Source organism: Amblyraja radiata, chromosome 15 (genome assembly GCF_010909765.2).
Source record: "Amblyraja radiata isolate CabotCenter1 chromosome 15, sAmbRad1.1.pri, whole genome shotgun sequence".
Taxonomy (NCBI): Eukaryota; Metazoa; Chordata; class Chondrichthyes; order Rajiformes; family Rajidae; genus Amblyraja; species Amblyraja radiata.
Window position 1 is genome coordinate 53237565 of NC_045970.1, and position 23436 is coordinate 53261000.

The 23436-nt window shown below is 49.5% G+C and overlaps 1 protein-coding gene and 1 long non-coding RNA gene across 2 annotated transcripts in view; both read left to right on the plus strand.

Moving 5' to 3' along the window:
- The first annotated feature begins 3538 nt into the window (after nt 1–3538).
- LOC116981588 lies at nt 3539–4873 on the plus strand. Its single transcript, XR_004414229.1, has 2 exons — nt 3539–3821; nt 4762–4873. It is a non-coding gene; the product is annotated as an uncharacterized LOC116981588 (long non-coding RNA).
- Nucleotides 4874–14090: 9217 nt separating this feature from the next.
- The window catches only part of LOC116981452, a 76845-nt gene continuing 67499 nt past the window's right edge, over nt 14091–23436 (plus strand). The window contains exons 1-2 of the mRNA XM_033034506.1: nt 14091–14266; nt 17807–18607. Of these exons, the coding sequence (XP_032890397.1) occupies nt 17817–18607 (791 nt within the window). The 5' untranslated portion in view covers nt 14091–14266; nt 17807–17816. The remainder of the gene's footprint in view (nt 14267–17806; nt 18608–23436) is intronic.

Genomic DNA, 23436 nt, shown 5'->3' on the forward strand with positions numbered 1-23436 from the left:
GGTGTAACTTATTGGGTCAGCCATCATCTCTGGAGAAAGTCCATGGATAAATCACATTTCAGGTCAGGACACTTCTTCAGAATGTGTGTAGAAGGATTCTAATCTGAATCTAGACCAAGTGGGACCTGTTGGGCCCCGTCCCCCAACGCAATATTCCACCACTCACCCATAGCCCCAACTGCGCAGGCAAGGCTGGGGGCCCGCTGTGACACCAGAGATCCCCGTTGTGCCGCGAGTCATGGCAATCCTCCCCCAACTGCGCCTCACCTTTCCTATCCCTATCCTCCGCATCCTCCAGCACTGCCTACCGCTCCTCTTCACCATCCCTCTTCTTTCTCCTCTCCTCCCTTCCCCCACTCCCTCACCTCTCCTTTCCCCACTCCCTCCCTTACCTCTCCTTTCCTCTACCATCAGTCACTCCCTCCCTACATAACCCATCTCCCCTCACAACCCCTTCCTCTCCCTCTATCTCCCTGCTCCCCCACTCACCTCCCCCATCCCTGCTCATCTCCCCCACTGCTCTCCTCTATTCCCCACTCCCTACCTCTCCTCTCCTCTCCCTCTACCACCCCCACACTCCTCACCTCCCCCACTTTTCTCCCCCTCTCTACCCGCCTCCTCTCCCTCACTGCTCCCCCACTCCTCACCTCCCCACAATCCCATCACCACGCCCATAATGAAAATCGTGATTTAAAAAAAAAAAATGAAACCTCTCCCCTATCCCAGCCCCGCACAATGAAAATCGCGATTTTTTTTGTAATTGAAACCTCCCCCCAAGAATTTGATTAAAACTGAGTTGTTTTTTTTGCAAAATGTTATGTAAATGAGTGTCGGGATCCCGTTGTGATGTAATTGTCAATGAAAATGGAAGAATTTGAATAAAATGGAATTTTTTTGAAAAGAGCGTTTTTTCTTAATAAATATGTTTTTTTGTGTCGGGATCCCATTGTGACATAAGCTCCTAACGGGCAGTGCAAGTGGATGTGATTTTTTTCAAAGGTTTTGGTAAAGTTTAAAATGTGAATAACTGTAAAATATGCCATCAAACTGTACGTAACTTGCCACACCACACCACACCACAGGACGGTGAGTAAGGTGGCACAAATTTTGTAGCGCTATCGTGTATTGTTTTGGCATAGTTTCAGGATCACACTAACACGTATACAAACGAACAAGATGACATTTACACACACACTAGACCAAGTGGGACACGTTGGGCCCCGTACCCCCAATGCAATATTCCATCACTCACACATAGCCCCCACTGCGCAGGCGTGGCTGACGGGTTCCCGTTGTGACGCCAGGGATCCCCATTGTGATGCGAATCATGGCAACCAACTGCGCATAGCCATCTTTTCCTACCCCATCCTCCTCCATTCCCCCTTATCCCCCAACACTCCCTCCCCCTCTTCACCCTTCCTCTTCTTTCCCCACTCCCTCCCTCACCTCCCTTTCCTTTCCCCCACCCTCAGTCCCTCCCTCTATAACGCCCCTCTCCTCCATACTGCCATCCACTTCCTCTATCTCCCTGCTCCCCCACTCCTCACCTCCCCTATTCCACTCCTCTACACTCCCTCCTCACCTCCCCCACTGCCCTCCTCTCCCTCTACGCCCCCTCCACTCCCACCCTCCCTACTGACCTCCCCCACTTTCCCTCCCTACCCCCCCTTCTCCCTCTATCCTCCTGCTCCCCCACTGCTCAACCGTCTATCCCACCCCCCACAATGAAAATCACAATTTATTTTTGTAAATGAAACCCCTCCTCTACCCCCCACACAATGAAAATTGCGATATTTTTGTAAATGCAACCTCCCCACAAGAATTTAATTAAAGAGCATGTTTTTAATATATCGGGATCCCATTGTGAATGAAAACGGAAGAATTTGAATAAAATGTTTTTTTTTTTCCAATAGCAATTTTTAATGTAAATGAGATTCGGGATCCCATTGTGATGTCGTACGCTGCTAATGGGCATACAGTACAGGGGGGGGGGGGGGTTCAATCCATCACATGTGGAAAAACCTTCATCCCCACCCCCCAAACAAGAAAAGTTCTGGAAATGAAACCTCACCCCTATCCCACACACTCTTCCCCTCCCCACACACACATTAACCCCACCCACACACACTAACCCACCCTCTCACACAAACACCAACCCCACCCACACACACTAACCCCACCACACGGTAACCCTCCCCACACACACACACTAACCCTCCCTCCACACGCACACTAACCTCCCCCCACACACACACAGTAACCCCCCCCCCCCCCAAACACACACACTAATCACATGCTTATCCCAATCTGAAGGAAACTTGACACACGACCATGCGACAAAGGTGGGTAAAGTGGGTGGCTGCTGTGATCCCATTGTGCTGTCATTGTCGGGTGTTGGAATGTTCACAGCAGCGTATGTAAATGAGACTCCATTGTGATTGGAGGACCGTGAGATGGCATTGTGACGTCATAGCTGCAACTGCTAGTAAACTCGCAGCACAGTCACAATTCTTCTCAAAGTGGGCTTTTTGAAACGTTTACATGTCAATAACTTGTGAAATATAACATCAATCAGAACGGAACTTTATACAAATGACCATGGGACAATGATGAGTAAGGTGCAAACATTTTTGTGCTATTTTGGGTACGATTTTCCAAACATTCATAAGTTTTTATTATTTCACCGATCGGAACAAACCTTGGGGTGGTTGGAGGAGAGGAGGATGGTGAGTAAGATGGCGAAAAAATCATAACGATATAGGGTAGCGTTTTATCTAAAATGTATTTACAACGTAGACAGGAAGTGGTCAAGATGAGACTTTTAGTAATAGCATAGATAGATAGACACTAAACCAAGTGGGATCCGTTGGACCCTGTCCCCCAACACAATATTCCACCACTCACCCATAGCCCCCAACTGCGCAGGCGCAGCTGACGGGTTCCCGTTGTGACGCCATAGATCCCTGTTGTGTTGCGAGTCACGGCAACCCTCCCCCAACAGTACATGGCCATCACTCTTCCTCCTACTATCCTCCATTCCCCCTCATCCCCCAGCACTCCCACCCACTTCTTTCCCTTCTCCCCATTCCCACTCCCTACCTCACCTCTCCTTTCCCTAATCCTCAGTCACTCCCTCCCTTCATAACCCCTACCCCTCCTCTCCCTCTATCTCCCTGCTCCCCCACTGCCCTCCTCTATCTATATCCCCCACTCCCTACTTACATAGAAAATAGGTGCAGGAGTAGGCCATTCGGCCCTTCAAGCCTGCACCGCCATTCAATATGATCATGGCTGATCATCCAACTCAGTTTCCCATACCTGCCTTCTGTCCATACCTCCTGATCCCTTTAGCCACAAGGGCCACATCTAACTCCCTCTTAAATATAGCCAATGAACTGGCCTCAACTACCTTCTGTGGCAGAGAGTTCCAGAGATTCACCACTCTTCCCCCACTCTACTCCCCCCACTCCCCCTTCCTCTCCGTCTATCAGGCATGATATTCTTCCGATTTAAATCGGAATTCCGATTTTTTTTGTTTAGCTGTCCGAACAGCCGCTGTCTCCAAGGCCGTTGCGTCCAATCACCTAAAGCGCCAATCACTCGACGGCCAATTAGACGCAGTCTCCGAGGGGCGTTGCGGCCAATCAACGACCAGCTAACCTTCCTGAAGCAGAAGATGGCTGCAGAAGCCAAGAGAAAGCTCAACTGGCAAGAAAGAAGCACAGGGAAGCCATGTTGAGCAAGTTTACTCATGTCATAGGTTTATCAATCACTTTTTTATGTGCTGTTTACACACAGTGTTAGGAAAAGAAACATATCAGGTAACGTTTTTTGGAAATATTTTTTTAGCTATATTAAGTCATTTATTTCATGAAATAGTTATCCTTTGGGCGTTATTTTACTGGTTATGTGTTAGAAAAATTCAAAGCTTCTGTTATGTAAACTACCAGCAGAAAGCTTGGGAATCACTTTCAATTTATTGAAAATGCAGGAGCTTCAGGGGGCGTTGCCCCTGGACCCCCACCGGGGGCCTTGCCGGCCTCCTGGACCCCCGGCTAATACTTCCTACTTTTTTTCTGGAGGTGAATATCATACCTACCCCCTCCTCTCCCTCTACCCCCCTGCTCCCCACTCCTCAACTCCCCCCTATCCTACCCTCACAATGAAAATCGCGTTTGGTTGTAAACTTGGAGCCGCAGGTCGGAGCCATTCAATCAACCCCGGGGGGGAGGGGTGGCTCTCCTCCCATCTTCCCACTTCCCCCTCACCTCCGCCATTACCCCGCCATCCCTCTTCCTACCCTTATCCTCCTGCATTCCCCCTCATCCCCCAGCACTCCCTCTCCCTCCTCTTCACCCTCCCTCTTCTTTCACCTCCCCTCCCCCACTCTCTCCCTCTCTCTCCTTTCCCCTGCCCTCAGTCACTCCCTCCTTCCTTCCATAACCCCTCTCCCTTCCCTACCTCCTCCTCTCCCTCTATCGCCCTGCTCCACCACTGCTCACTCCTGGGCCCTCAAACAAAAGGGTCATTCTGTTCTGATTGCAGCAAAGTATGAGCAGAGCGAGGGCTCTTTAGCCATCCATCAATGGACCAGAAGCCAAATCCTAGGGTTTCCTCCAATACCCATCATTGGAAGCCACAGCCTAGGGTCGCGGATGTGGATCTGAAGGAGTCTCGAAACGCCGCATGTCAATGTTCTCCAGCGATGCTGCCTGACGCGCTGAATTATTCCAGCACATTGTGTCTTTGATTTTCCCTCAGGAATGCGGGCTGTGGACAAGAGGCAAGCCAACGAATCAGATTCCCGACTGTGTGTTCACCAGGGTTCAGCTTGGAACTTGCTATGTAAAATAAAACACATCTAGTTCATTTACTTGTCTGAAGAAGGGTCTCGACCCGAAACGTCACCTATTCCTTCGCTTCATAGATGCTGCCTCACCCGCTGAATTTCTCCAGCATTTTTGCCTATCTTCGATTTTTCCAGCATCTGCAGTTCCTTCTTAAACAAATAGTTCATTTACTTAATTAATTTGCAACATTAATTTAATTTTGGGATTCCCCACATCCAGCTCCCTGCACTGGGTCAAACGCGAGCAGGTGGGACATATTGGTCGTCGTAGGCAATTGGGCCACGCTGCAACGAAATCCCATTTTTTGTTTGTAAATCTGATGAGTAAAAGGCAATGTTTCAGAACCCTTAGAGAGGGGGGGGGGGGGGTGTTAAAGGTGTATCAGGGCACGTTGCAGCCAGTCGGGTGACATATTGCCTGGGAAAGGGACAACCATGCTCGCTCCGGACCGGTCACTGCGGGCACGCGCTCGGGGCAGGGAATCACCGACATGTTACCGCATCCCGATTGGTTGGAGGACCGCACGGTCCTCCGGCGTGACTTCCTCCGGATTGGCGTAGAACTGCTGTCAATCAGCGAGCGTCGCAGCCGCACCTGGCCCCATGCAAAGATCCTATAGCAAGCATTTGGATGGAGTGGTCTATCTTGCTTGCTACAGGATCTTTGATCCCCTGCCCCGATTGCTTGGAGGTCCGCCTGGTCCTCCAGCGCTGTCTTCTGATCGCCGCAGAGCAGGTGTCACGCTGCCGAGTCCCGCCCCTTTCCCGCGTCCCGATTGCTTGGAGGACCACACGGTCCTCCGGTGCGCTCTCCCTCCTGATTGGCGCAAAGGCGCTGTCAGTCTGGACGCGGAGGGCAGTTCGAAGCGAAGCGTCGTGGGCGGCGGCCGCGTTCGTTGCAGGTGGGAGGCGATGGGGACTCGAACAAGACACCATTTACACCGGGACAGAACAGCCCCTGGGTCGGGGGGAACAATGTGGCCCATTGACGGGGTCCCCGCTCTCCCCCACTGACCGCTGCGCTCCAGCCGCGCTCACCTCTAACGGTCGGAGCCCCGCACACAGGGTCGGGTCTGTCATCGTTGTAACTGGCCGTTCGGCCCAACTTGCCCATGCTGACCAACAAGTCCCCATCTACACTACTCCCACCTGCCAGTGGTTGTCCCATATCCCTCTAAACCTTTCCCACCCATGTACCTGTCCAAATGTATTTTAAATATTGTCATATACCGGCCTCAGTTATCTCCTCTGGAAAAAGGATACAAAATGCTGGAGTGTCCGCCATGCTTTGTCCTGCCTCGCCTCCAGCTTTCTTCAACTCCCCTACAATCAGTCTGATTCAAGATCTCGTCCCGAAATGTTACCTTTCCATGTTTTTCTGAGATGCTGCCTGACCCGCTGAGTTACTCAATACAATACAATACAATACAATACAATTTATTTGTCACTTGAACCTCATAGAGGCTCAAATGAAATGTTGTTTCTGCAGTCATACACACATGAAAAAAAGACCCAAGACACAACACAACACAAATTACACAGGGAACTTCAGGGAACGGGGATTCCCCTCCGCCACCATAGCATCGGAAATGTCCTCGTTCTTCAGGGAACGGGGATTCCCCTCCGCCACCATAGCATCGGAAATGTCCTCGTTCTTCAGGGAACGGGGATTCCCCTCCGCCACCATAGCATCGGAAATGTCCTCGTTCTTCAGGGAACGGGGATTCCCCTCTGCCACCATAGCATCGGAAATGTCCTTGTTCTTCAGGGAACGGGGATTCCCCTCCGCCACCATAGCATCGGAAATGTCCTCGTTCTTCAGGGAACGGGGATTCCCCTCCGCCACCATAGCATCGGAAATGTCCTCGTACTTCAGGGAACAGGGATTCCACTGGGTCCTAGTGCCCGTCTGCCCAGCCTTGCCAACCTCAGTGGCTGCTCCACTGACCCTCCCCCATCCCCCCCCAACCATGTCACCCCCGCTCTCTCCCCACCCACATTACAGCCCTCTCTCCCCCCCACCCCCTGACCACCCACCACTCCTCCAACACCCACAACCACCCCCCCCCCCACACATCGCCCCGTCCCCAGTCCACCCACCTGCCTTCCTCTGGCCCCAACTCCCACCCCTGCCGGGTGTTCACCATCCCCCCCGACCTCCCCCTCTCCCACACCCAACGGTCTGTCCTCAGCAGAGGTCTTACCTTTGTCCCCCTCCGTCCCCATCTCAATGAGTTCCGCGCCCACCATGACTTGGAGCGCTTTGTCCGTCGTCTCCGCCTCACAGCGCACTTCCATGGGAAGGAGTCCTCGCCCCCCAATGATGACCCTTTTTCCCGTCTCCAACGCACCCCCTCCTCGTGGAACCCCTCTCATAAAGTCCCGGCTCTGGAACTCTTTATCCAGAACTGCCGCCGCGACGTCAACCGCCTCAACTTCTCCACTCCCCGTCTCACTCTAATCTTTCCCCATCTGAACGCACTGCCATTGAATCACTCCGCAAAAACCCAGATTAGGTCATCAAACCAGCCGACAAGGGAGGTGCCGTGGTATTCTGGCGCGCCGATCTCTACAAAGCTGAGGCCACGCGCCAACTCTCGGACACCTCCTCCTACTTACCCTTGGACCATGACCCCACTGACGAGCACCAGGCCACCATTTCTAGCACCATCACCGACTTCATCAATTCCCACGCCCTGCCCGACCAAGCTTCCAACCTCATCGGTCCCCAGCCCCGCACGGCCCGTTTTTACCTTCTCCCCAAAATCCACAAACTCGGCTCTCCCGGCAGACCCATTGTCTCTGCGTGTTCGTGCCCCACCGAACTCATCTCCACATACCTTGACTCCATCCTATCCCCCTTGGTCAAAACCCTCCCCACCTATGTTCTAGACACCTCAGACACTCTCCGCCGCCTCCACGCATTCCACTCTCTGGGCCCTCACCCCCTCATCTTCACCATGGATGTCCGATCACTCTACACCTCCATCCCCCACCAGGATGGCCTCGGAGCCCTCCGGTTCTTCCTCGACCAGAGGAGCAACCTATACCCAGCCACTGACACTCTCCTCCGCTTAGCGGAGTTGGTCCTCACCCTCAACAACTTTACATTTGACTCCTCCCATTTCCTCCAAACACAAGGCGTAGCTATGGGCACACGCATGGGCCCCAGCTACGCCTGCCTCTTTGTCGGGTACGTTGAACAATCCTTGTTCGAGACGTACCAGGGCCCCATCCCCGACCTCTACCTCCGTTACATTGACGACTGCTTTGGGGCCACCTCCTGCACCTACACACAACTGACTGACTTCATCCACTTCACCACCAACTTCCATCCGGCACTCCAATACACCTGGACCATTTCCGACACTTCCCTACCATTCCTTGACCTCACCATCTCCATCGCAGGGGACAGACTCCTGACCGACATACATTACAAACCCACTGACTCACATGGCTATCTGGACTACACGTCTTCCCACCCTGCCCCCTGTAAAGACTCCATCCCCTACTCCCAATTCCTCCGTCTGCGCCGCATCTGCTCCCAGGATGAGGCGTTCCACATCAGGGCATCTGAAATGTCCTAATTCGTCAGGGATCTGTTTTGTAGTCATGCCTACTATGTTCTGTTGTACTGAAGCAAAGCAAGAATTTCATTGTCCTATCAGGGACACATGACAATAAACTCTCTTGAATCTTGAATCAAGGAACCGCAGATACTCAGTGGTTTATAACAAAGATAAACACAAAGGGTCTCTGGAGAAAAGGGATGGGTGACGTTTTGGGTCGGGTCCTGACCCGAGACATTGAAAAAGCTACTTTCTTAACTACTAAACCAGGTTCGCTTCTTAATAAACAGACACCACACAAACTGTTTGGTAGACCAGTTCAAAACTTTACTTAACATCGACCGATGGAGGGAGGGAGAACTCCAGTCAAGTGACCAATACAGACACTTGACCATCCTCCGTTCACCTCCCTGAACAACAGAATTACATTGCCTTAAATAGGGTTTTTTTTGTCCCCTTAGCACATTTCAGACATTAGTCATGGTCAGAGGTACAGGAAAAGGTTTCCACAGAATGCATCACATCAAAGGCCTTTTGTTTACATAGTACAAGATAACATTGGCCATTTGGTTTACGACATTTTATCTTTCTACTTCCCTGCTTTCTACTTTCTACTTCCCTGAAACATTGGCTATTTGGATAAGGCCATTTTATCTTCACAGAGATCACCCTAGCTCTGTCATTTGGTCCCTCATAAACATTGGCCATTTGGTTTATGGCATCTTACTTCAAAGATGTGACTAGCTGTTTCTTTCTCTGTCACTTCCTCACTTGGGAGACAATGTTATAGGATTTATTATCCCACACACCCGAAACCTGAGGCAAGCCTAATTTGAGACTAAATATAAGCTGTAAACTAGCCCAGAAGCCAATTTAATATCTTCTTATATTTTAACTAAAATTCAGCTTCATCAACATCACCCATTTTTTTTCTCCAGAGATGCTGCCTGCCATAAAAGGGTTACTCCACCCCTTTGTGTCTATCACCCTAAACCCATTGTCCTCTGGTTCATTAGTTTAGTGTAGCGCGACGATAATCCCGAAATGAAGGCGAGGAGCCAGGTGTTTTGGGAGGTATTTAAATGTTTTTATTATTATTTTTATTCGGGAGGTATTTTAATAGCAGTCCTTCTCCTGACCAGACGAGACTACAAGAGAAAGATGGCACCTAAACCCCTGCCCTTTATCCCTCTAGCTAAGGGCCGCCTCCAGACTAATCCATTCCCATGCCGAGGGGTTCGATGCATGGGCCCCAGCTACGCCTGCCTCTTTGTCGGGTACGTCGAACAATCCTTGTTCAATACGTACCAGGGCCCCATCCCCGACCACTACCTCTGTTACATCGACGACTGCTTTGGTGCCACCTCCTGCACCCAAACACAACTGACTGACTGTTCATCCACTTCACCACTAACTTCCATCCGCCACCCAAATATACCTGGACCATTTCCGACACTTCCCTACCATTCCTTGACCTCACTATCTCCATCGCAGGTGATAGACTTCTGACCGACATCCACTATAAACCTACTGACTCCCATGGCTATCTGGACTACACTTCTTCAGTGTAGTGTCATTGTGCAGTGTACAGTACAGAGACATCGAAATGCAGTTAGCATCTCCCTAGAAGAGCGACATAGAATATGAGCAATAAATAAATATATTTACGTGCTTCCCACCCTGCTTCCTGTAAGGACTCCATCCCCTACTCCCAATTCCTCCGTCTGCGCCGCATCTGCTCCCAGGATGAGGCGTTCCACGTCAGGGCATCTGAAATGTCCTCATTCGTCAGGGAACGGGGGTTCCCCTCCTCCACCATAGATGAGGCTCGCACCAGGGTCTCTTCCATACCCCGCAACACTGCTCTCTCTCGCCATCGCCCCACTCGCAACAAGGGCAGTCCCCCTCGTCCTCACCTTTCACCCCACCAGCCGTCACATACAACAAGTAATCCTCCGTCAGTTTCGCCACCTCCAACGTGGCCCCACCACTCGCCACACCTTCCCATCTCCCCCCATGTCTGCCTTCCGCAAAGACCGCTCCTTCCGTAACTCCCTTGTCAATTCTTCCTTTCCCTCCCGTACCACCCCCTCCCCGGGCACTTTCCGTTGCAACTGCAAGAGATGCAACACTTGTCCCTTTACCTCCCCCCTCGACTCCATTCAAGGACCCAAGCAGTCGTTCCAGGTGCGACAGAGGTTCACCTGCATCTCCTCCAACCTCATCTATTGCATCCGCTGCTCTAGATGTCAGCTGATCTACATCGGTGAGAGCAAGCGGAGGCTTGGCGATCGTTTCGCCGAACACCTCCGCTTGGTCCGCAATAACCAACCTGACCTCCCGGTGGCTCAGCACTTCAACTCCCCCTCACGTTCCCCATCCGACCTCTCTGTCCTGGGTCTCCTCCATGGCCAGAGCGAGCAACACCGGAAATTGGAGGAATAGCATCTCATATTCCACTTGGGAAGTCTACATCCTGCGGGCATGAACATTGAATTCTCCCAATTTTGTTAGCCCTTGCTGTCTCCTCCCCTTCCTCAGCACTCGGGCTGTCTCCTCCCATCCCTCAGCCCTCAGGCTCCTCCTCCTCCTTTTTCCTTTCTTCTCCTCCCCCCCCCCCCCCCCCCCCCATCTGTCTGAAGAAGGGTTTCGGCCCGAAACGTTGCCTATTTCCTTCGCTCCATAGATGCTGCTGCACCCGCTGAGTTTCTCCAGCATTTTTGTGTACCTTCGATAGTGGAATGGCCTGACCCTTGGGAGCCGCCACATTAGTTTATTATTGTCACATGTACCAAGGTAAATTGAAAAGCTTTTGTTTGCGTGCTTTCCAGTCAAAGAAAAAACTATACAATCAAGTGCCTAGATAATGGAAACAACATTTAGTGCAACATTGAAGTCCAATAACGTCTGATTAAATATTGTTCAAAGGTCTGTGAATAAATATTGATTGTAGAGGATCAGGAGCTTAAGAACCGTCCAGACTTCCAACAAAATTTATCCCAGGGGTCTTTCTGTTGTAACCTGAGAAAGTCAAGTAAAATTTATTGTCATTTACACAGGTAAGCTGAGGTACAGGTATGACGAAAATCTTGCTTGCAGCAGCATCACAGGTCCATAGACACAGACAGCTCATAAAGGCAAAGTTACACATAAAATCTTGATAGGAAAAAAAAGACTGTACAAATAAAACATTTGATTACTGCAAATTAATTTTTTAAAAAAACATAAGTTCACTGTTATGCAAGATGGGAAGTTAAATTCCGTTATCGAGAGAAGATTTGCTGTGTGTACGTTGGTTCAAGACCGTGTAGTTGTAGGATATAGCTGTATCCAGACCTGCTGGTGTGTGATGTTAGACCTCTGTAGCTCCCGTTGTAGTTGATAGTACCCGGATGGTGGGTATCCTTGGTGATAGATGCCGCCTTGTTGAAGCAATGCCTCATGTGGATGCTTTCGATGGGAGACTTTCACACAAGTTCTAAATTATTCCACTTTCGCATCCACTCCCTACACACCAGGGGACGATTTACAGAGGCCTACTACCTTACAATCCTGCAAATGTTTCGGATGAGGGAGGAAACCGGAGCACCTGGAGGAAACCTACACAGTCACAGGGAGAATATGCAAACTCCACATAGAAATCACCTGACATCAGGATCAAACCCGAGTCTCTGGCGCTGTGCAGGCTAGTTGTGCATTAAAGGTTCAGCATGAAACCAGGTCTGTCAGCCCACTGAGTCCGCCACTGGCCATTGATGACCCATATAACCATATAACACCATATAACCCGTTCAAACTAATCCTGTAATCCTACTTTCTCTTCCACTTCCACAGTTGATTTTGCTAAGCCTGGCTGATGTCTCTAGTAGTTTTATTCTTGTTTCTCAGTCTCATAATGGCTTCTTTGACTTTCATTGGCACAATTTTGGTCCTCATGTTGATAAACAGCAATAAAAGTTTCCAAAGATAATGGAAAGATTGGAGGAAAAACTAGGTGCTGAGAGCTCTCTTATACCTGCATTAAGTATGAATTTAAACACACCTCAGCGATTATAAACACCTGTGAAGCCATTTGTCCCAAACATTATGGTGGCCTTACATGGGAGGACTGGGAGAAATGGGAGAATTAGAGCACATGTATTGAAGGTAGGGTGTTGACATGGATAGAAAATTGGTTGGCAGACCGGAATCAAAGAGTAGGAGTGAACGGGTCCTTTTTAGAATGGCAGGCAGTGGCGAGTGGAGTGCCGCGAGGCTCGGTGTTTGGGCCGCAACTCATCCAGCAGGTTATTCCATGCATCCACCAGCCTTTGTGTAAAAATGTTACCCCTCGGTATCCCATTAAACCTTTACCCCCTTACCTCCCTTAAACCTATGTTCTCTGGTTCTCGATTCACCTACTCTGGGGAAAAAACAGCTCTGCGTAATCTATTCAATAGGCAATAGACAATAGAAAATAGGTGCAGGAGTAGGCCATTCGGCCCTTCGAGCCAGCACCGCCATTCAATGCGATCATGGCTGATCATCCCCAATCAGTACCCTGTTCCTGCCTTCTCCCCATATCCCCTGACTCCACTATTTTTAAGAGCCCTATCTAGCTCTCCCTTGAAAGCATCCAGAGAACCGGCCTCCACCGCCCTCTGAGGCAGAGAATTCCACAGACTCACCACTCTCTGTGAGAAAAAGTGTTTCCTCATCTCCATTCTAAATGGCTTACTCCTTATTCTTAAACTGTGGCCCCTGTCATGATTTTGTACACCTCCATAAGATCATCCCTCATCCTCCTGCGCTTCAAAGAATAAAGTCCTAGCCTGCTCAACCTCCCCCTATAACTCAGGCATTCAAGTTCTCGCAACATATTCGTAAATTTTCTCTGCACCCTAAATGTGACCTCACAAAAAATTTCTGTAACTGCAACATAATCTCCCAACTTCTATTCTCAATACTCTGACTGATGAAGGCCAATATGTATTGTACATTCAACAAAGGCATTCTAATTAGAATTGCCAGCAAAACTCAGCACAATCTGGACAGTGTGTTTAAAAAAAATGGCGGTGGCTGGCTCGAAGGGCCAAATGGCCTCCTCCTGCACCTATTTTCTATGTTTCTATGTAAACTAAGCTAAACTCTGTCCTCTAGTCCTTGACATTAGGCGCCCTGCCTTACAGAATTCAGAATTCAAACGATCTCCGTCATCAGGACGGTTTGAATCAGATTCGGAAGGAACTTTGAAATATGTTCTCCCTAACAACCTTCAGCACCGCCTCCACAACCTCCTCCCTCGCCTCCATCCAGGGACGCTTGGACTCCTTTTAGGTGAGACAGAGGTACGCTGAATTGCTTCATCAATAATGTAATAAAAAGGAACTGCAGATGCTGGTTTATACCAGAGAGACACAAAATGCTGAAGTAACTAAGCATCTCTGGAAGGTTTGTCCCGATCCGAAACGTCACCTATCCATTTTCTCCAGAGAAGCTGTCTGATCCGCGGAGTTACTCCGGCATTTTGTGTCTATCTTCGAGCACTCCAGCACCAGGTATCTTTCCGAAAGATGTGATCAATGGCGTCCATGCTTCCCAGAGGCCTCCGGGACAGGGAATAAGCTCTATCAAAGTTAGAGGAGCCCCTGGGGCTGGTGCCGGAAATGATATTCAGGGAGTGCGCGGTCTGCAGCCGAGAAGAGGCGCCGGCAACTGGGGGGACCAGGTAGGAGCGGGACGGCGAGCATCAGCTGGCGGGAGGAACGCCCCCACTCTCTCACCGTCCCCCTTTCTCCCGTGCTCCTCTCTCCCTCTACCCCTCCGCTCCCTCTTCCTACGCCCCTCTCTCCCTCCAAAGGCTTTTAAGGTAGGACATGGATATGCAAGGAAAGGAGGGCAATAGATAATATGCATGCTGATGTATGAAGGAACTGCAGATGCTGGTTTACACCGAAGCTACACACAAAATGCTGGAGTAACTCAGCGGGACAAGCAGCATCTCTGGATAGAAGGAATGGGTGGCGTTTCGAATCGAGACCCTTCTGACCCAGTCTGAAGAAGGGTCTCGACCCGAAACGTCAACCATTCCTTCTAACTTGGCATCATGTTCGGCATGTATATTGTGGGCCAAAGGGACTGTACTGTGCTAGTTGACTTTAATGCTGGTTTACACAACAGGACACAAAGTACTGGAGTAACTCAGCCGGTCTGGCAGCTTCTCTGTCAGCAGGTTGGACGACTGGGTGAATCCCTTCCCGCATTCGGTGCAGGTGAACGGCCTCTCCCCGGTGTTGATGTGCTGGCCCGCTGAGTTACTCCAGCACTTTGGGTCCTTTTCCACAGATTCTCTGCGGATGCCGGATTGCAGGAATGGTTTCTGCCGGACGTGACTCGGGAACCCTCTCGGCGGCTGCATCATGTGATGGATCTGTGGCCGGTGTTTCCGACTGGAAACATTGGTGCCATCACCCTCGCCCCTTTCCTCAACTTGAAACATGTTTTTTTTTACATTGAAATGTAAAAACAATACAGAAAATATTCAAGAGGTCAGACAGCATCTGTGAAGATGGGAGGAGAGTTAACATTAATTTTTTTTATCAGAACCCAAGTTCTCCTAAACACATAGTGTTGGAGTAACTCAGCAGGTCAGGCAGCATCACTTAAGAACATGGATAGGTGGTGTTTTGGTTTGGGACCCTTCTTCATGCAGATGCTGCCTGACTGGCTGAATTACTCCAGCACCTTGTGTTCTTTTGTTTATTAACTAGCATCTACAGTTCTGTTTCACCAAGGCTTTCCTATACAGTAAGCCCTCCTTATTATGGATCACTTTCTGACATATTTTGGTTATAGCGGACTGTCTCACTATGAACACAAGCTGCAAGGTACACTGCTTGGCTATTGATATTAGCACGTCAGTGAAATTGTAATTGCATTGGCAATGACAAGCAATCACTTGGATCATCACCTAACTCTATTAAACAATGTAGAAAACAGGCTTTAGTATTTTTAGCTTGTAGTAATAAAAGTACATTTTTAGATGGGAGGTCTGACCTCTCTCGCTGGTGACAGGATGGTTCAGTTGCCTGATATCACCTGGGAAGAAACTGTCCCCGAATCTGAAGGTATGCGTTTTTAAATATCTGTACCTCTTGCCTGATGGAGAGGGGAGAAGAGGGAGTGACCAGGGTGCGACTCATCCTTGATTATTAGGGTGGCCTTGCTGAGGCAGCATGAAGTGTCGATAGAATCAATGGAAGGGAGGTTGGTTTCAGTGATAATAGATAATAGTGCAGGAGTAGGCCATTTGACCCCTCAAGCCAACACTGCCATTCAATGTGATCATGGCTGATCATCCACAATCAGTACCCCGTTCCTGCCTTCTCCACATATCCCTTGACTCCGCAATCTTTAAAAGCTCTGTCTAGCTCTCTCTTGAAAGCATCCAGAGAGCCAGCCCCATCACCCTCTGATGCAGAGAATTCCACAGGCTCACAACGATCTGTGTGAAAAAGTTTTTCCTCATCTCTGTTCTAAATGGCTTACTCCTTATTCTTAAACTGTGGCCCCTGGTTCTGGACTCCCCCAACATCGGGAACATGTTATCTGCCTCCAGCATGTCCAAACCGTTAATAAACTTATATGTTTCAATAAGATCCCCTCCCATCATTCTAAATTCCGGAGAATACAAGCCCAGCCTCTTCATTCTATCACCATATGACAGTCCCGCCATCCCAGGAATTAACCTGGTTAACCTACGCTGCACTCCGTCAATAGTAAGAATGTCCTTCCTCAAATTGGGAGACCAAAACTGCACACAATATTCCATGTGTGGTCTTACTAGGGCCCTGTACAACTGCAGAAGGACCTCTTTGTTCCTATACTTAACTCCTCTTGTTATGAAGACCAACTTGCTATTTGCTTTCTTCACTGCCTGCTGCACCTGCATGCTTACTTTCAACTGATGAACAAGGACCCCCCAGATCCTGTTGTACTTCCCCTTTTCCCAATTTGACTCAATTTAGATAATAATCTGCTTTCCTGTTTTTGCCACCAAACTGGATAACCTCACACTTATCCACATGAAACTACATCTGCCATGCATCTGCCCACTCAACCCAACCTGTCCAAGTCAACCTACATCCTCATAGCATCCTCTTCACAGTTCACAATACCACCCAGCTTTGTGTCATCTGCAAATTTGCTAATGTTACTTTTAATCCCTTCATCTAAATCATTAATGTATATTGTAAATAGCTGCAGTCCCAGTACCGAGCCTAGCGGTACCCCACTAGTCACTGCCTGCCATTCTGAAAGGGACCCATTAATCCCTACTCTTTGTTTCCTGTCTGCCAACCAATTTTCTATCCGTGTCTGCACCCTACCCCCAATACCATGTGCTCTAACTTTGCCCACTAATCTCCTATGTGGGACCTTATCAAATGCTTTCTGAAAGTCCAGGTGCACTACATCTACTGGCTCTCCCTAGTCCATTTTCCTAGTTACATCCTCAAAAAATTCCAGAAGATTCCAAGCATGATTTTCCCTTCAGAAATCCATGCTGATTCGGGCCGATCCTGCTACTGCTATCCAAATGTGCCGCTATTTCATCTTTTATAATTGAATCCAGCATCTTCCCCACCACCGATGTCAGGCTAACTTAGCTACCCTACAATCCTCAGGAACGGATCCTGTATCTATAGAACTTTGGCTACTTCCTCCTGGATCAGTCCAATCAGGGTTCTGTCGTCCGCAAACTTGAGAAGCTTGGCAGAGGTGTCTGTGGAGGTGCAGTCGATGGTTTAGAGAGAGTAGAGAGGAGAGAGTACGCAGCCTTACGGTGCTCCTATGCTGAGTGTTTGCGGGTCCGAGATGTGCTTTCCCAGCCTCACATGCTGCTTCCTGTCTGTCAGGAAGTTGGTGATCCACTGACAGAGGGGTTCAGGCACAGTCAACTCAGAAAGTTTGGAGTGTAGTAGCTCTGGCACAATGGTGTTGAATGCAGAGCTAAAATCAACAAATAGGACCCTCGCATAGGTCCCCTGGCGGTCTAGGTGCTGTAGGATGAAGTGCAGGCGTCATCCACAGGTCTATTGGCCTGATATGCAAACTGCAGAGGGTCCAGCAGGGAGTTTGTGATATTTTTCAGCTTGGCCAGCACAAGCCTTTCGAGTATCTTCATGACTACAGAGGTCAGTGCGACAGGCCTGTAATCATTAGCTGATCCTTGCTGATCTGCTGATCTTCCTCACATTTCTAAGGCAGTAGATGAGATGGTGTGCTCTCTTGACCATTGCTTTTATATGGGTGCGATATTTGTCTGTTGGACAGGAACAGTTTTCTTTCTTGCTTATTGTTTACCTCTCTCCCTCACTCTGCCTTTTCTTGCTTTGGATACATCTCACAGGGTGAAGGTAATGGAGGATCCTCCGACCGGAAGCTCAAAGTGTCCAGATCCACCGAAGTCGCTCGATCTGCAGACCTCCGCACACCTTCCGCCTTTGGACGCAGAAGAAGACGCCTCCGCTCGCAGCGAGGGGAAAGAGTTCACCTGTCCCGATTGCGGACGGAGTTTTATCCGGGCATCGGGGCTGACGAGGCACCAGTGCACCCACTCTGGGGAGAAAGTGTGGAAGTGCGGGGACTGCGGGAAGGGGTTCTGTTATCCTTCCTGGCTGGAGATTCACCGGCGCAGCCACACCAGGGAGAAGCCGTTCATCTGCTCCATGTGCGGGAAGGGGTTCTGCTGCCTGTCCAACCTGACCACACACCAGCGGTTCCACACCAGGGAGCGGCCCTTCACTTGCTCCGAGTGTGGGAAGGGCTTCACCCAGTCATCCTCCCTGCTGACCCACCGGCGTGTCCACAGTGGAGAGAGGCCCTTCACCTGCGCCGAGTGCGGCAAGGGCTTCACCTTGTCGTCTTACCTGGTGAGGCACCAGCAGGTCCACACCGGGGAGAGGCCGTTCACCTGCTCCGAGTGTGGGAAGGGCTTCACCCTGTCCTCCTGCCTGGTGAGGCACCAGCTGGTCCACACCGGCGAGAGGCCGTTCACCTGCATCGAGTGCGGCAAGGGATTCACTCAGTTGTCCAACCTGGTGTCACACCAGAGGGTCCACACCGGGGAGAGGCCGTTCACCTGCCCCGAGTGTGGAAAGGGCTTCAGCTATTCATCCAACCTACGGAAGCACCAGCGAGTTCACAAATGACTGTGAACCATTAAATCCCAGTTTCAGAGCTGCCAACATTGGGTGAGAGATGAGAGTGAGAAATTGCAAGGGAGCGTAGCGACGGAAGGGGTGAGGGTGTGGGAGAGTGGTGTTCCCCCTCCAACGGTGGGGAGCTTTTACATTTTTCAGCTTGAAATTGTGCAATCTGGTGCATACTGTAGTGAGTCTTTTAACTTACACTTGAATGCAACATTTATGCTTCAAGTTGGATTAAGTATGAATAAGGTTAGGCTAAATTACATTCCTAATTACATTCCACAGTAGAGCCAGGCTCTGATGAACAGGTGCAGCACATGAATGACCTTAGTATATTCTTGTTTGGAAATCAGATTATAAATCATGCTGTTATGCATATATAGAGAGAAACAAAAACATAGAAACAAGGCAAGAGGAGTCAGACTTCCACCACTGTTCTGCACAAATAAATCAATCAACCTTACCCTTTGACTATAGAAACAAGACGAAAATAATGTCACATATTCAACCGTATATGGTTCAATTAAATTAATATATAAATGTGAAACATATATATATGGAAACAGGCCCTTTGGCCCACTTAGTCCACACCGTCCAGCAATCTACCATACACCAGTTCTATTCTACATGCAAGGGACAATTTACAGAAGCCAATTAACCTACAAACTTGCACTTGAGAAACTGGAATATCCAGAGAAAACCATGTGGTCATAAGGAGAATGTACAAATACTGTACAGACAGCACCCGTAGTCAGGATCAAACCTGGGTCTGTGGTGCTTCAAGGCAGCAACTCTACCGCTGCGCCACCGTGCCACCACATAAAAAAAAAATTCTGTAATATATTTATTATGGTGTCATGTCAATAAAAATGAACACATGATTCTGATTTCTGCCCTTAGTTGGATAACACAAATCTCCAGTCATTGTGTTTTATGGCTGGTTTTCAACCTCTTCAGTATGAAGGTCTCACCCCGAAACATCATCTATTCTTTCTTTCCAGAGATGCTGCCTGTCCTGCTGAGTTATTCCAGCTTTTAGTGGCTATCTTCAGTTTAAACCACTATCTGCAGTTCCTTCTTACACTCTTTGTTAAGCGAAACAGGTCCTATTCTCATAATATTATTCACCTCAACTTAGTCTTTTCTTCACCTCCGTTCCTGCAGAGAATACAATCACAGTTATCAAATCTTTCTTCAAAGTGAAAAAAAAATTCCAGCCCTGCCAATATGTTCATAAATCGTCCCTGGATCCTCTGCGGAGCGATTGTAGCCTTTCTACAATGTGCCATAGTCTTACAGCATGGAAACAGGCCCTTCATCCTAACTTGTTCATGCAGATCAAGATGCCCCATCTAAACTAGTCCCATTTATCTGCATTTGGCCCATATCCCTTTAAACCTTGTGTGTGCCAGTGTGTGTGTAAGGTTGTGTGTGAGAGTGTGTGTCAGTGAAGCGGCGACAACACCCAGAGTGAGCGGAGACTTGGCGATGTCCGGGGAGCATTTCCCTCTCTCTCCTCCTCCCCGGGAATGCGGGCCGGCCCAGGTGCTCTGTCCAGCTGGGGTCCGGGGGAGGTGAGGGTCAGTGACCTGGGGGTCCGGGGGTGGTGAGGGTCACTGACCCCGGGGTCGGGCATCGGAGCGGAGCTGTATCCTGAGATTCATCGTTGAAGGGAGGCCGCATCTGCTCCCAGGATGTTCCACACCAGGGCATCAGAAATGTCTCATTCTTCAGGGAACGGGGGTTCCCCTCCCCTACTATAGATGAGGCTCTCACCAGGGTTTCTTCAATACCCCGTAACACGGCTCTCTCTCCCCATCCCCCCCTTGTCCTCACCTTCCACCCTACTAGCCGTCACATACACCAAATAATCCTCCGTCATTTTCACCACCTCCAACGTGTCCCCCCCACTCGCCACATCTTCCGATCCCCCCCCCCCCCCCCGTCTGCTTTCCGCAAAGACCGCTCCCTCCGTAACTCCCTGGTCAATTCTTCCCGTACCACCCCCTCCCCGGGCACTTTCCCTTGCAGCCGCAAGAAATGCTACACTTGTCGCTTTACCTCCCCCCTCGACTCCATTCAAGGACCCAAGCAGTCGTTCCAGGTGCGACAGAGGTTCACCTGCATCTCCTCCAACCTCATCTCTTGCACCCGCTGCTCGAGATGTCAGCTGATCTACATCGGTGAGACCAAGCGCAGGCTTGGCGATAGTTTCGCCGAACACCTCCGCTCGGTCCGCATTAACGAACCTGATCTCCCGGTGGCACAGCACTTCAACTCCCCCTCCCATTACGAATCTGACCTTTCTGTCCTGGGCCTCCTCCATGGCCAGAGTGAGCACCACTGGAAATTGGAGGAGCAGCACCTCATTTTTCACTTGGGCAGTTTATACCCCAGTGGCATGAACAGTGACTTCTCCAATTTCCAGTAGCCATTATTGTCTCTTCCCGTTCTCAGCTCTCCCTCAGCCCTCTGGCTCTTCCTCTTCCGGGCCGGGGTTAAAACTCCATGCGGTGTGGACAGAGCGGCCGCCGGACACAGATCCATCTATCACCATCTACACGGGAATGTGAATGCGGGTGAGGCAGCATCTATAGAGCGGTAGACAAAAATGCTGGAGAAATGCTTGAGTGTGAAGAAGGGTCAAACTCAGACATAGATGCTGCCTCACCCAGCATTTCTCCAGCAGTTTCTCCAGCATTTTTGTCTACATTGCCATTTTAAATAGTGTGCGATGGGTTTAAGCCAATTGCTCGTTCTTTACGGGGAACTCGCCGACAGAAAACTATTCTCATTGGTGAGTGTGGAGGAATGTGAATTTGTTTGTTTATATATATATATTTTAAAATATTTTTTAGAGCGTGAGAACTTCTGTCATCAGCGTGAGAATTTTGTCAAATGTGTGAGTCCCACGCTCAATGCGTGAGAGTTGGCAGCCCTGCAGTTTGGGCCCTGTTCACTATCTCTGCCTGGATACATTCTGCTGATGGATGAGAGCTTAGTGTTCTTGGGGGGAAAAATATAAAATCTATTAATTTGATCATGGGCACCCAGGGAATTGACCCGAAACGTCGCCTTTTTCCTTCGCTCCATAGATGCTGCCTCACCCGCTGAGTTTCTCCAGCATTTTTGTCCACCTACTCCCTACATCCAGTCATTTTTCCCTGAAGCAATTTCCCTCTGGATTGCCCTCCCACAATCCTCTGTTGACATGCCCACCTACGCAACCTTCGAGACCTCCATCCAGGCCCACAAACTGCACAACCCCCGCTGGACCAGACCCAATCTCGTCAACTTCCACTATATCCCTGGTGGACTCTTCAGAAGTGACGACCACAAGGTACAAGGTATCCTACACAGTAATAACTATTTACAGAAGTTGATTAACCAACAAACTTTCAATTTTTTGGAGTGGGAGGAAACTGGAGCACCCGGAGAAAACCCAAGTGGTCACAGGGGGAACGTATAAACTCCCTTATTGTGCTCTTACTGCTGACTGGTTAGCACGCAACAAAAGCTTTTCATTGTACCTCGGTACACTTGACAATAAACTAAACTAAAACTATTTATTTGATGTGTTTTTATATATAATGGACGATTTTTATCGTTTACTAGACCAAGTGCAGACCCGTTGGGTCTGGTCCCCGAACGTGCTTCAGACCCCGAGTGCGGGGGGTGGAGTGGGCGGGCGGGCGTGATGCCGAGTGAGCCTGCGGGCCAGGCGTACGGCATCAAGACGCTGCGTACGCCGTCGATACTATGCGTACGATGTTGAGACGCTGCTTACGACGTCGAGACCTTGCGGGCGATAGGCCGTTGACGCGCCGGCTCTGTCACGCTGGCTCAAGGCAAAGATCGGCTGTTCCCGCGCTCGGCGAAAAGCAGCGGGGGAACATCCGATGTTTGGCTTCAGCCAGCGTGACAGAGGCCGCACCAGGGGGAAGTGGAGGAGTGCTGGCGGTAGCAGCCGTTGGGAAAAATGTCGGCGTTTTTGGAGGAGAGCCGGGTGGCAGCAGCCGTTATGGTGGCTGGCCAGCAGGCGGCGATAAAATGAGTGGGTGGGGGGGGGAATGATTTTATTTAAAAATGTGTACATAAAAATGTCTAAATGTAATGAGTGGATTAGTGAATGTAAAAGTGAAATGGCTAGCGAAATGGAAAAAAATCTCGGAGTTTTTGCGTGTGGTTTTGGCGGACCAAGGAATCAAATGCCAAATCTGACACCCACAAACACACACACAGAGTTTTAAAAGTATACTAGACCAAGTGCAGACCCGTTGGGTCTGGTCCCCGAACGTGCTTCAGACCCAGGTTGGGAAAAATGTCGGCGTTTTGCCAGCAGAGCCGGGGCGTCACCAGCCGTTATGGTCGCTGGCCAGCAGGAGGCGACAAAATGCTTCAGACCCCGAGTACTGAGTTATGGTGGCTGGCCAGCAGGCGGCGACAAAATTAGTGAGTGGGGGAGAGGGGGGTAGGATTTTATTAAAAAACGTGTACATAAAAATGTCCAAATGTTTTGAGGAGTGCATGTGTGAATGTAAAAGTGAATTCGCCAGCGAAATGGAAAAAATCACGGAGTTTCTGCGTGTGGTTTTGGCGGACCAAGGAATCAAAGGCCGAATCTGACACCCACAAATAAACACACAGAGTTTTAATAGTATATAGATAGATAGATTGTGGGTTTAACAGAGTACTATGTTTATTTATCTGTTGTGCTGCTGCAAGTAAGAATTTCATTGTTCTATTTCAGAATTTATGCCAATAAAACACTCTTGACTCCTTTGACTCTTGACACTTTTCCCTGCACTAATTAAAGACTTGAGGCTCAGTG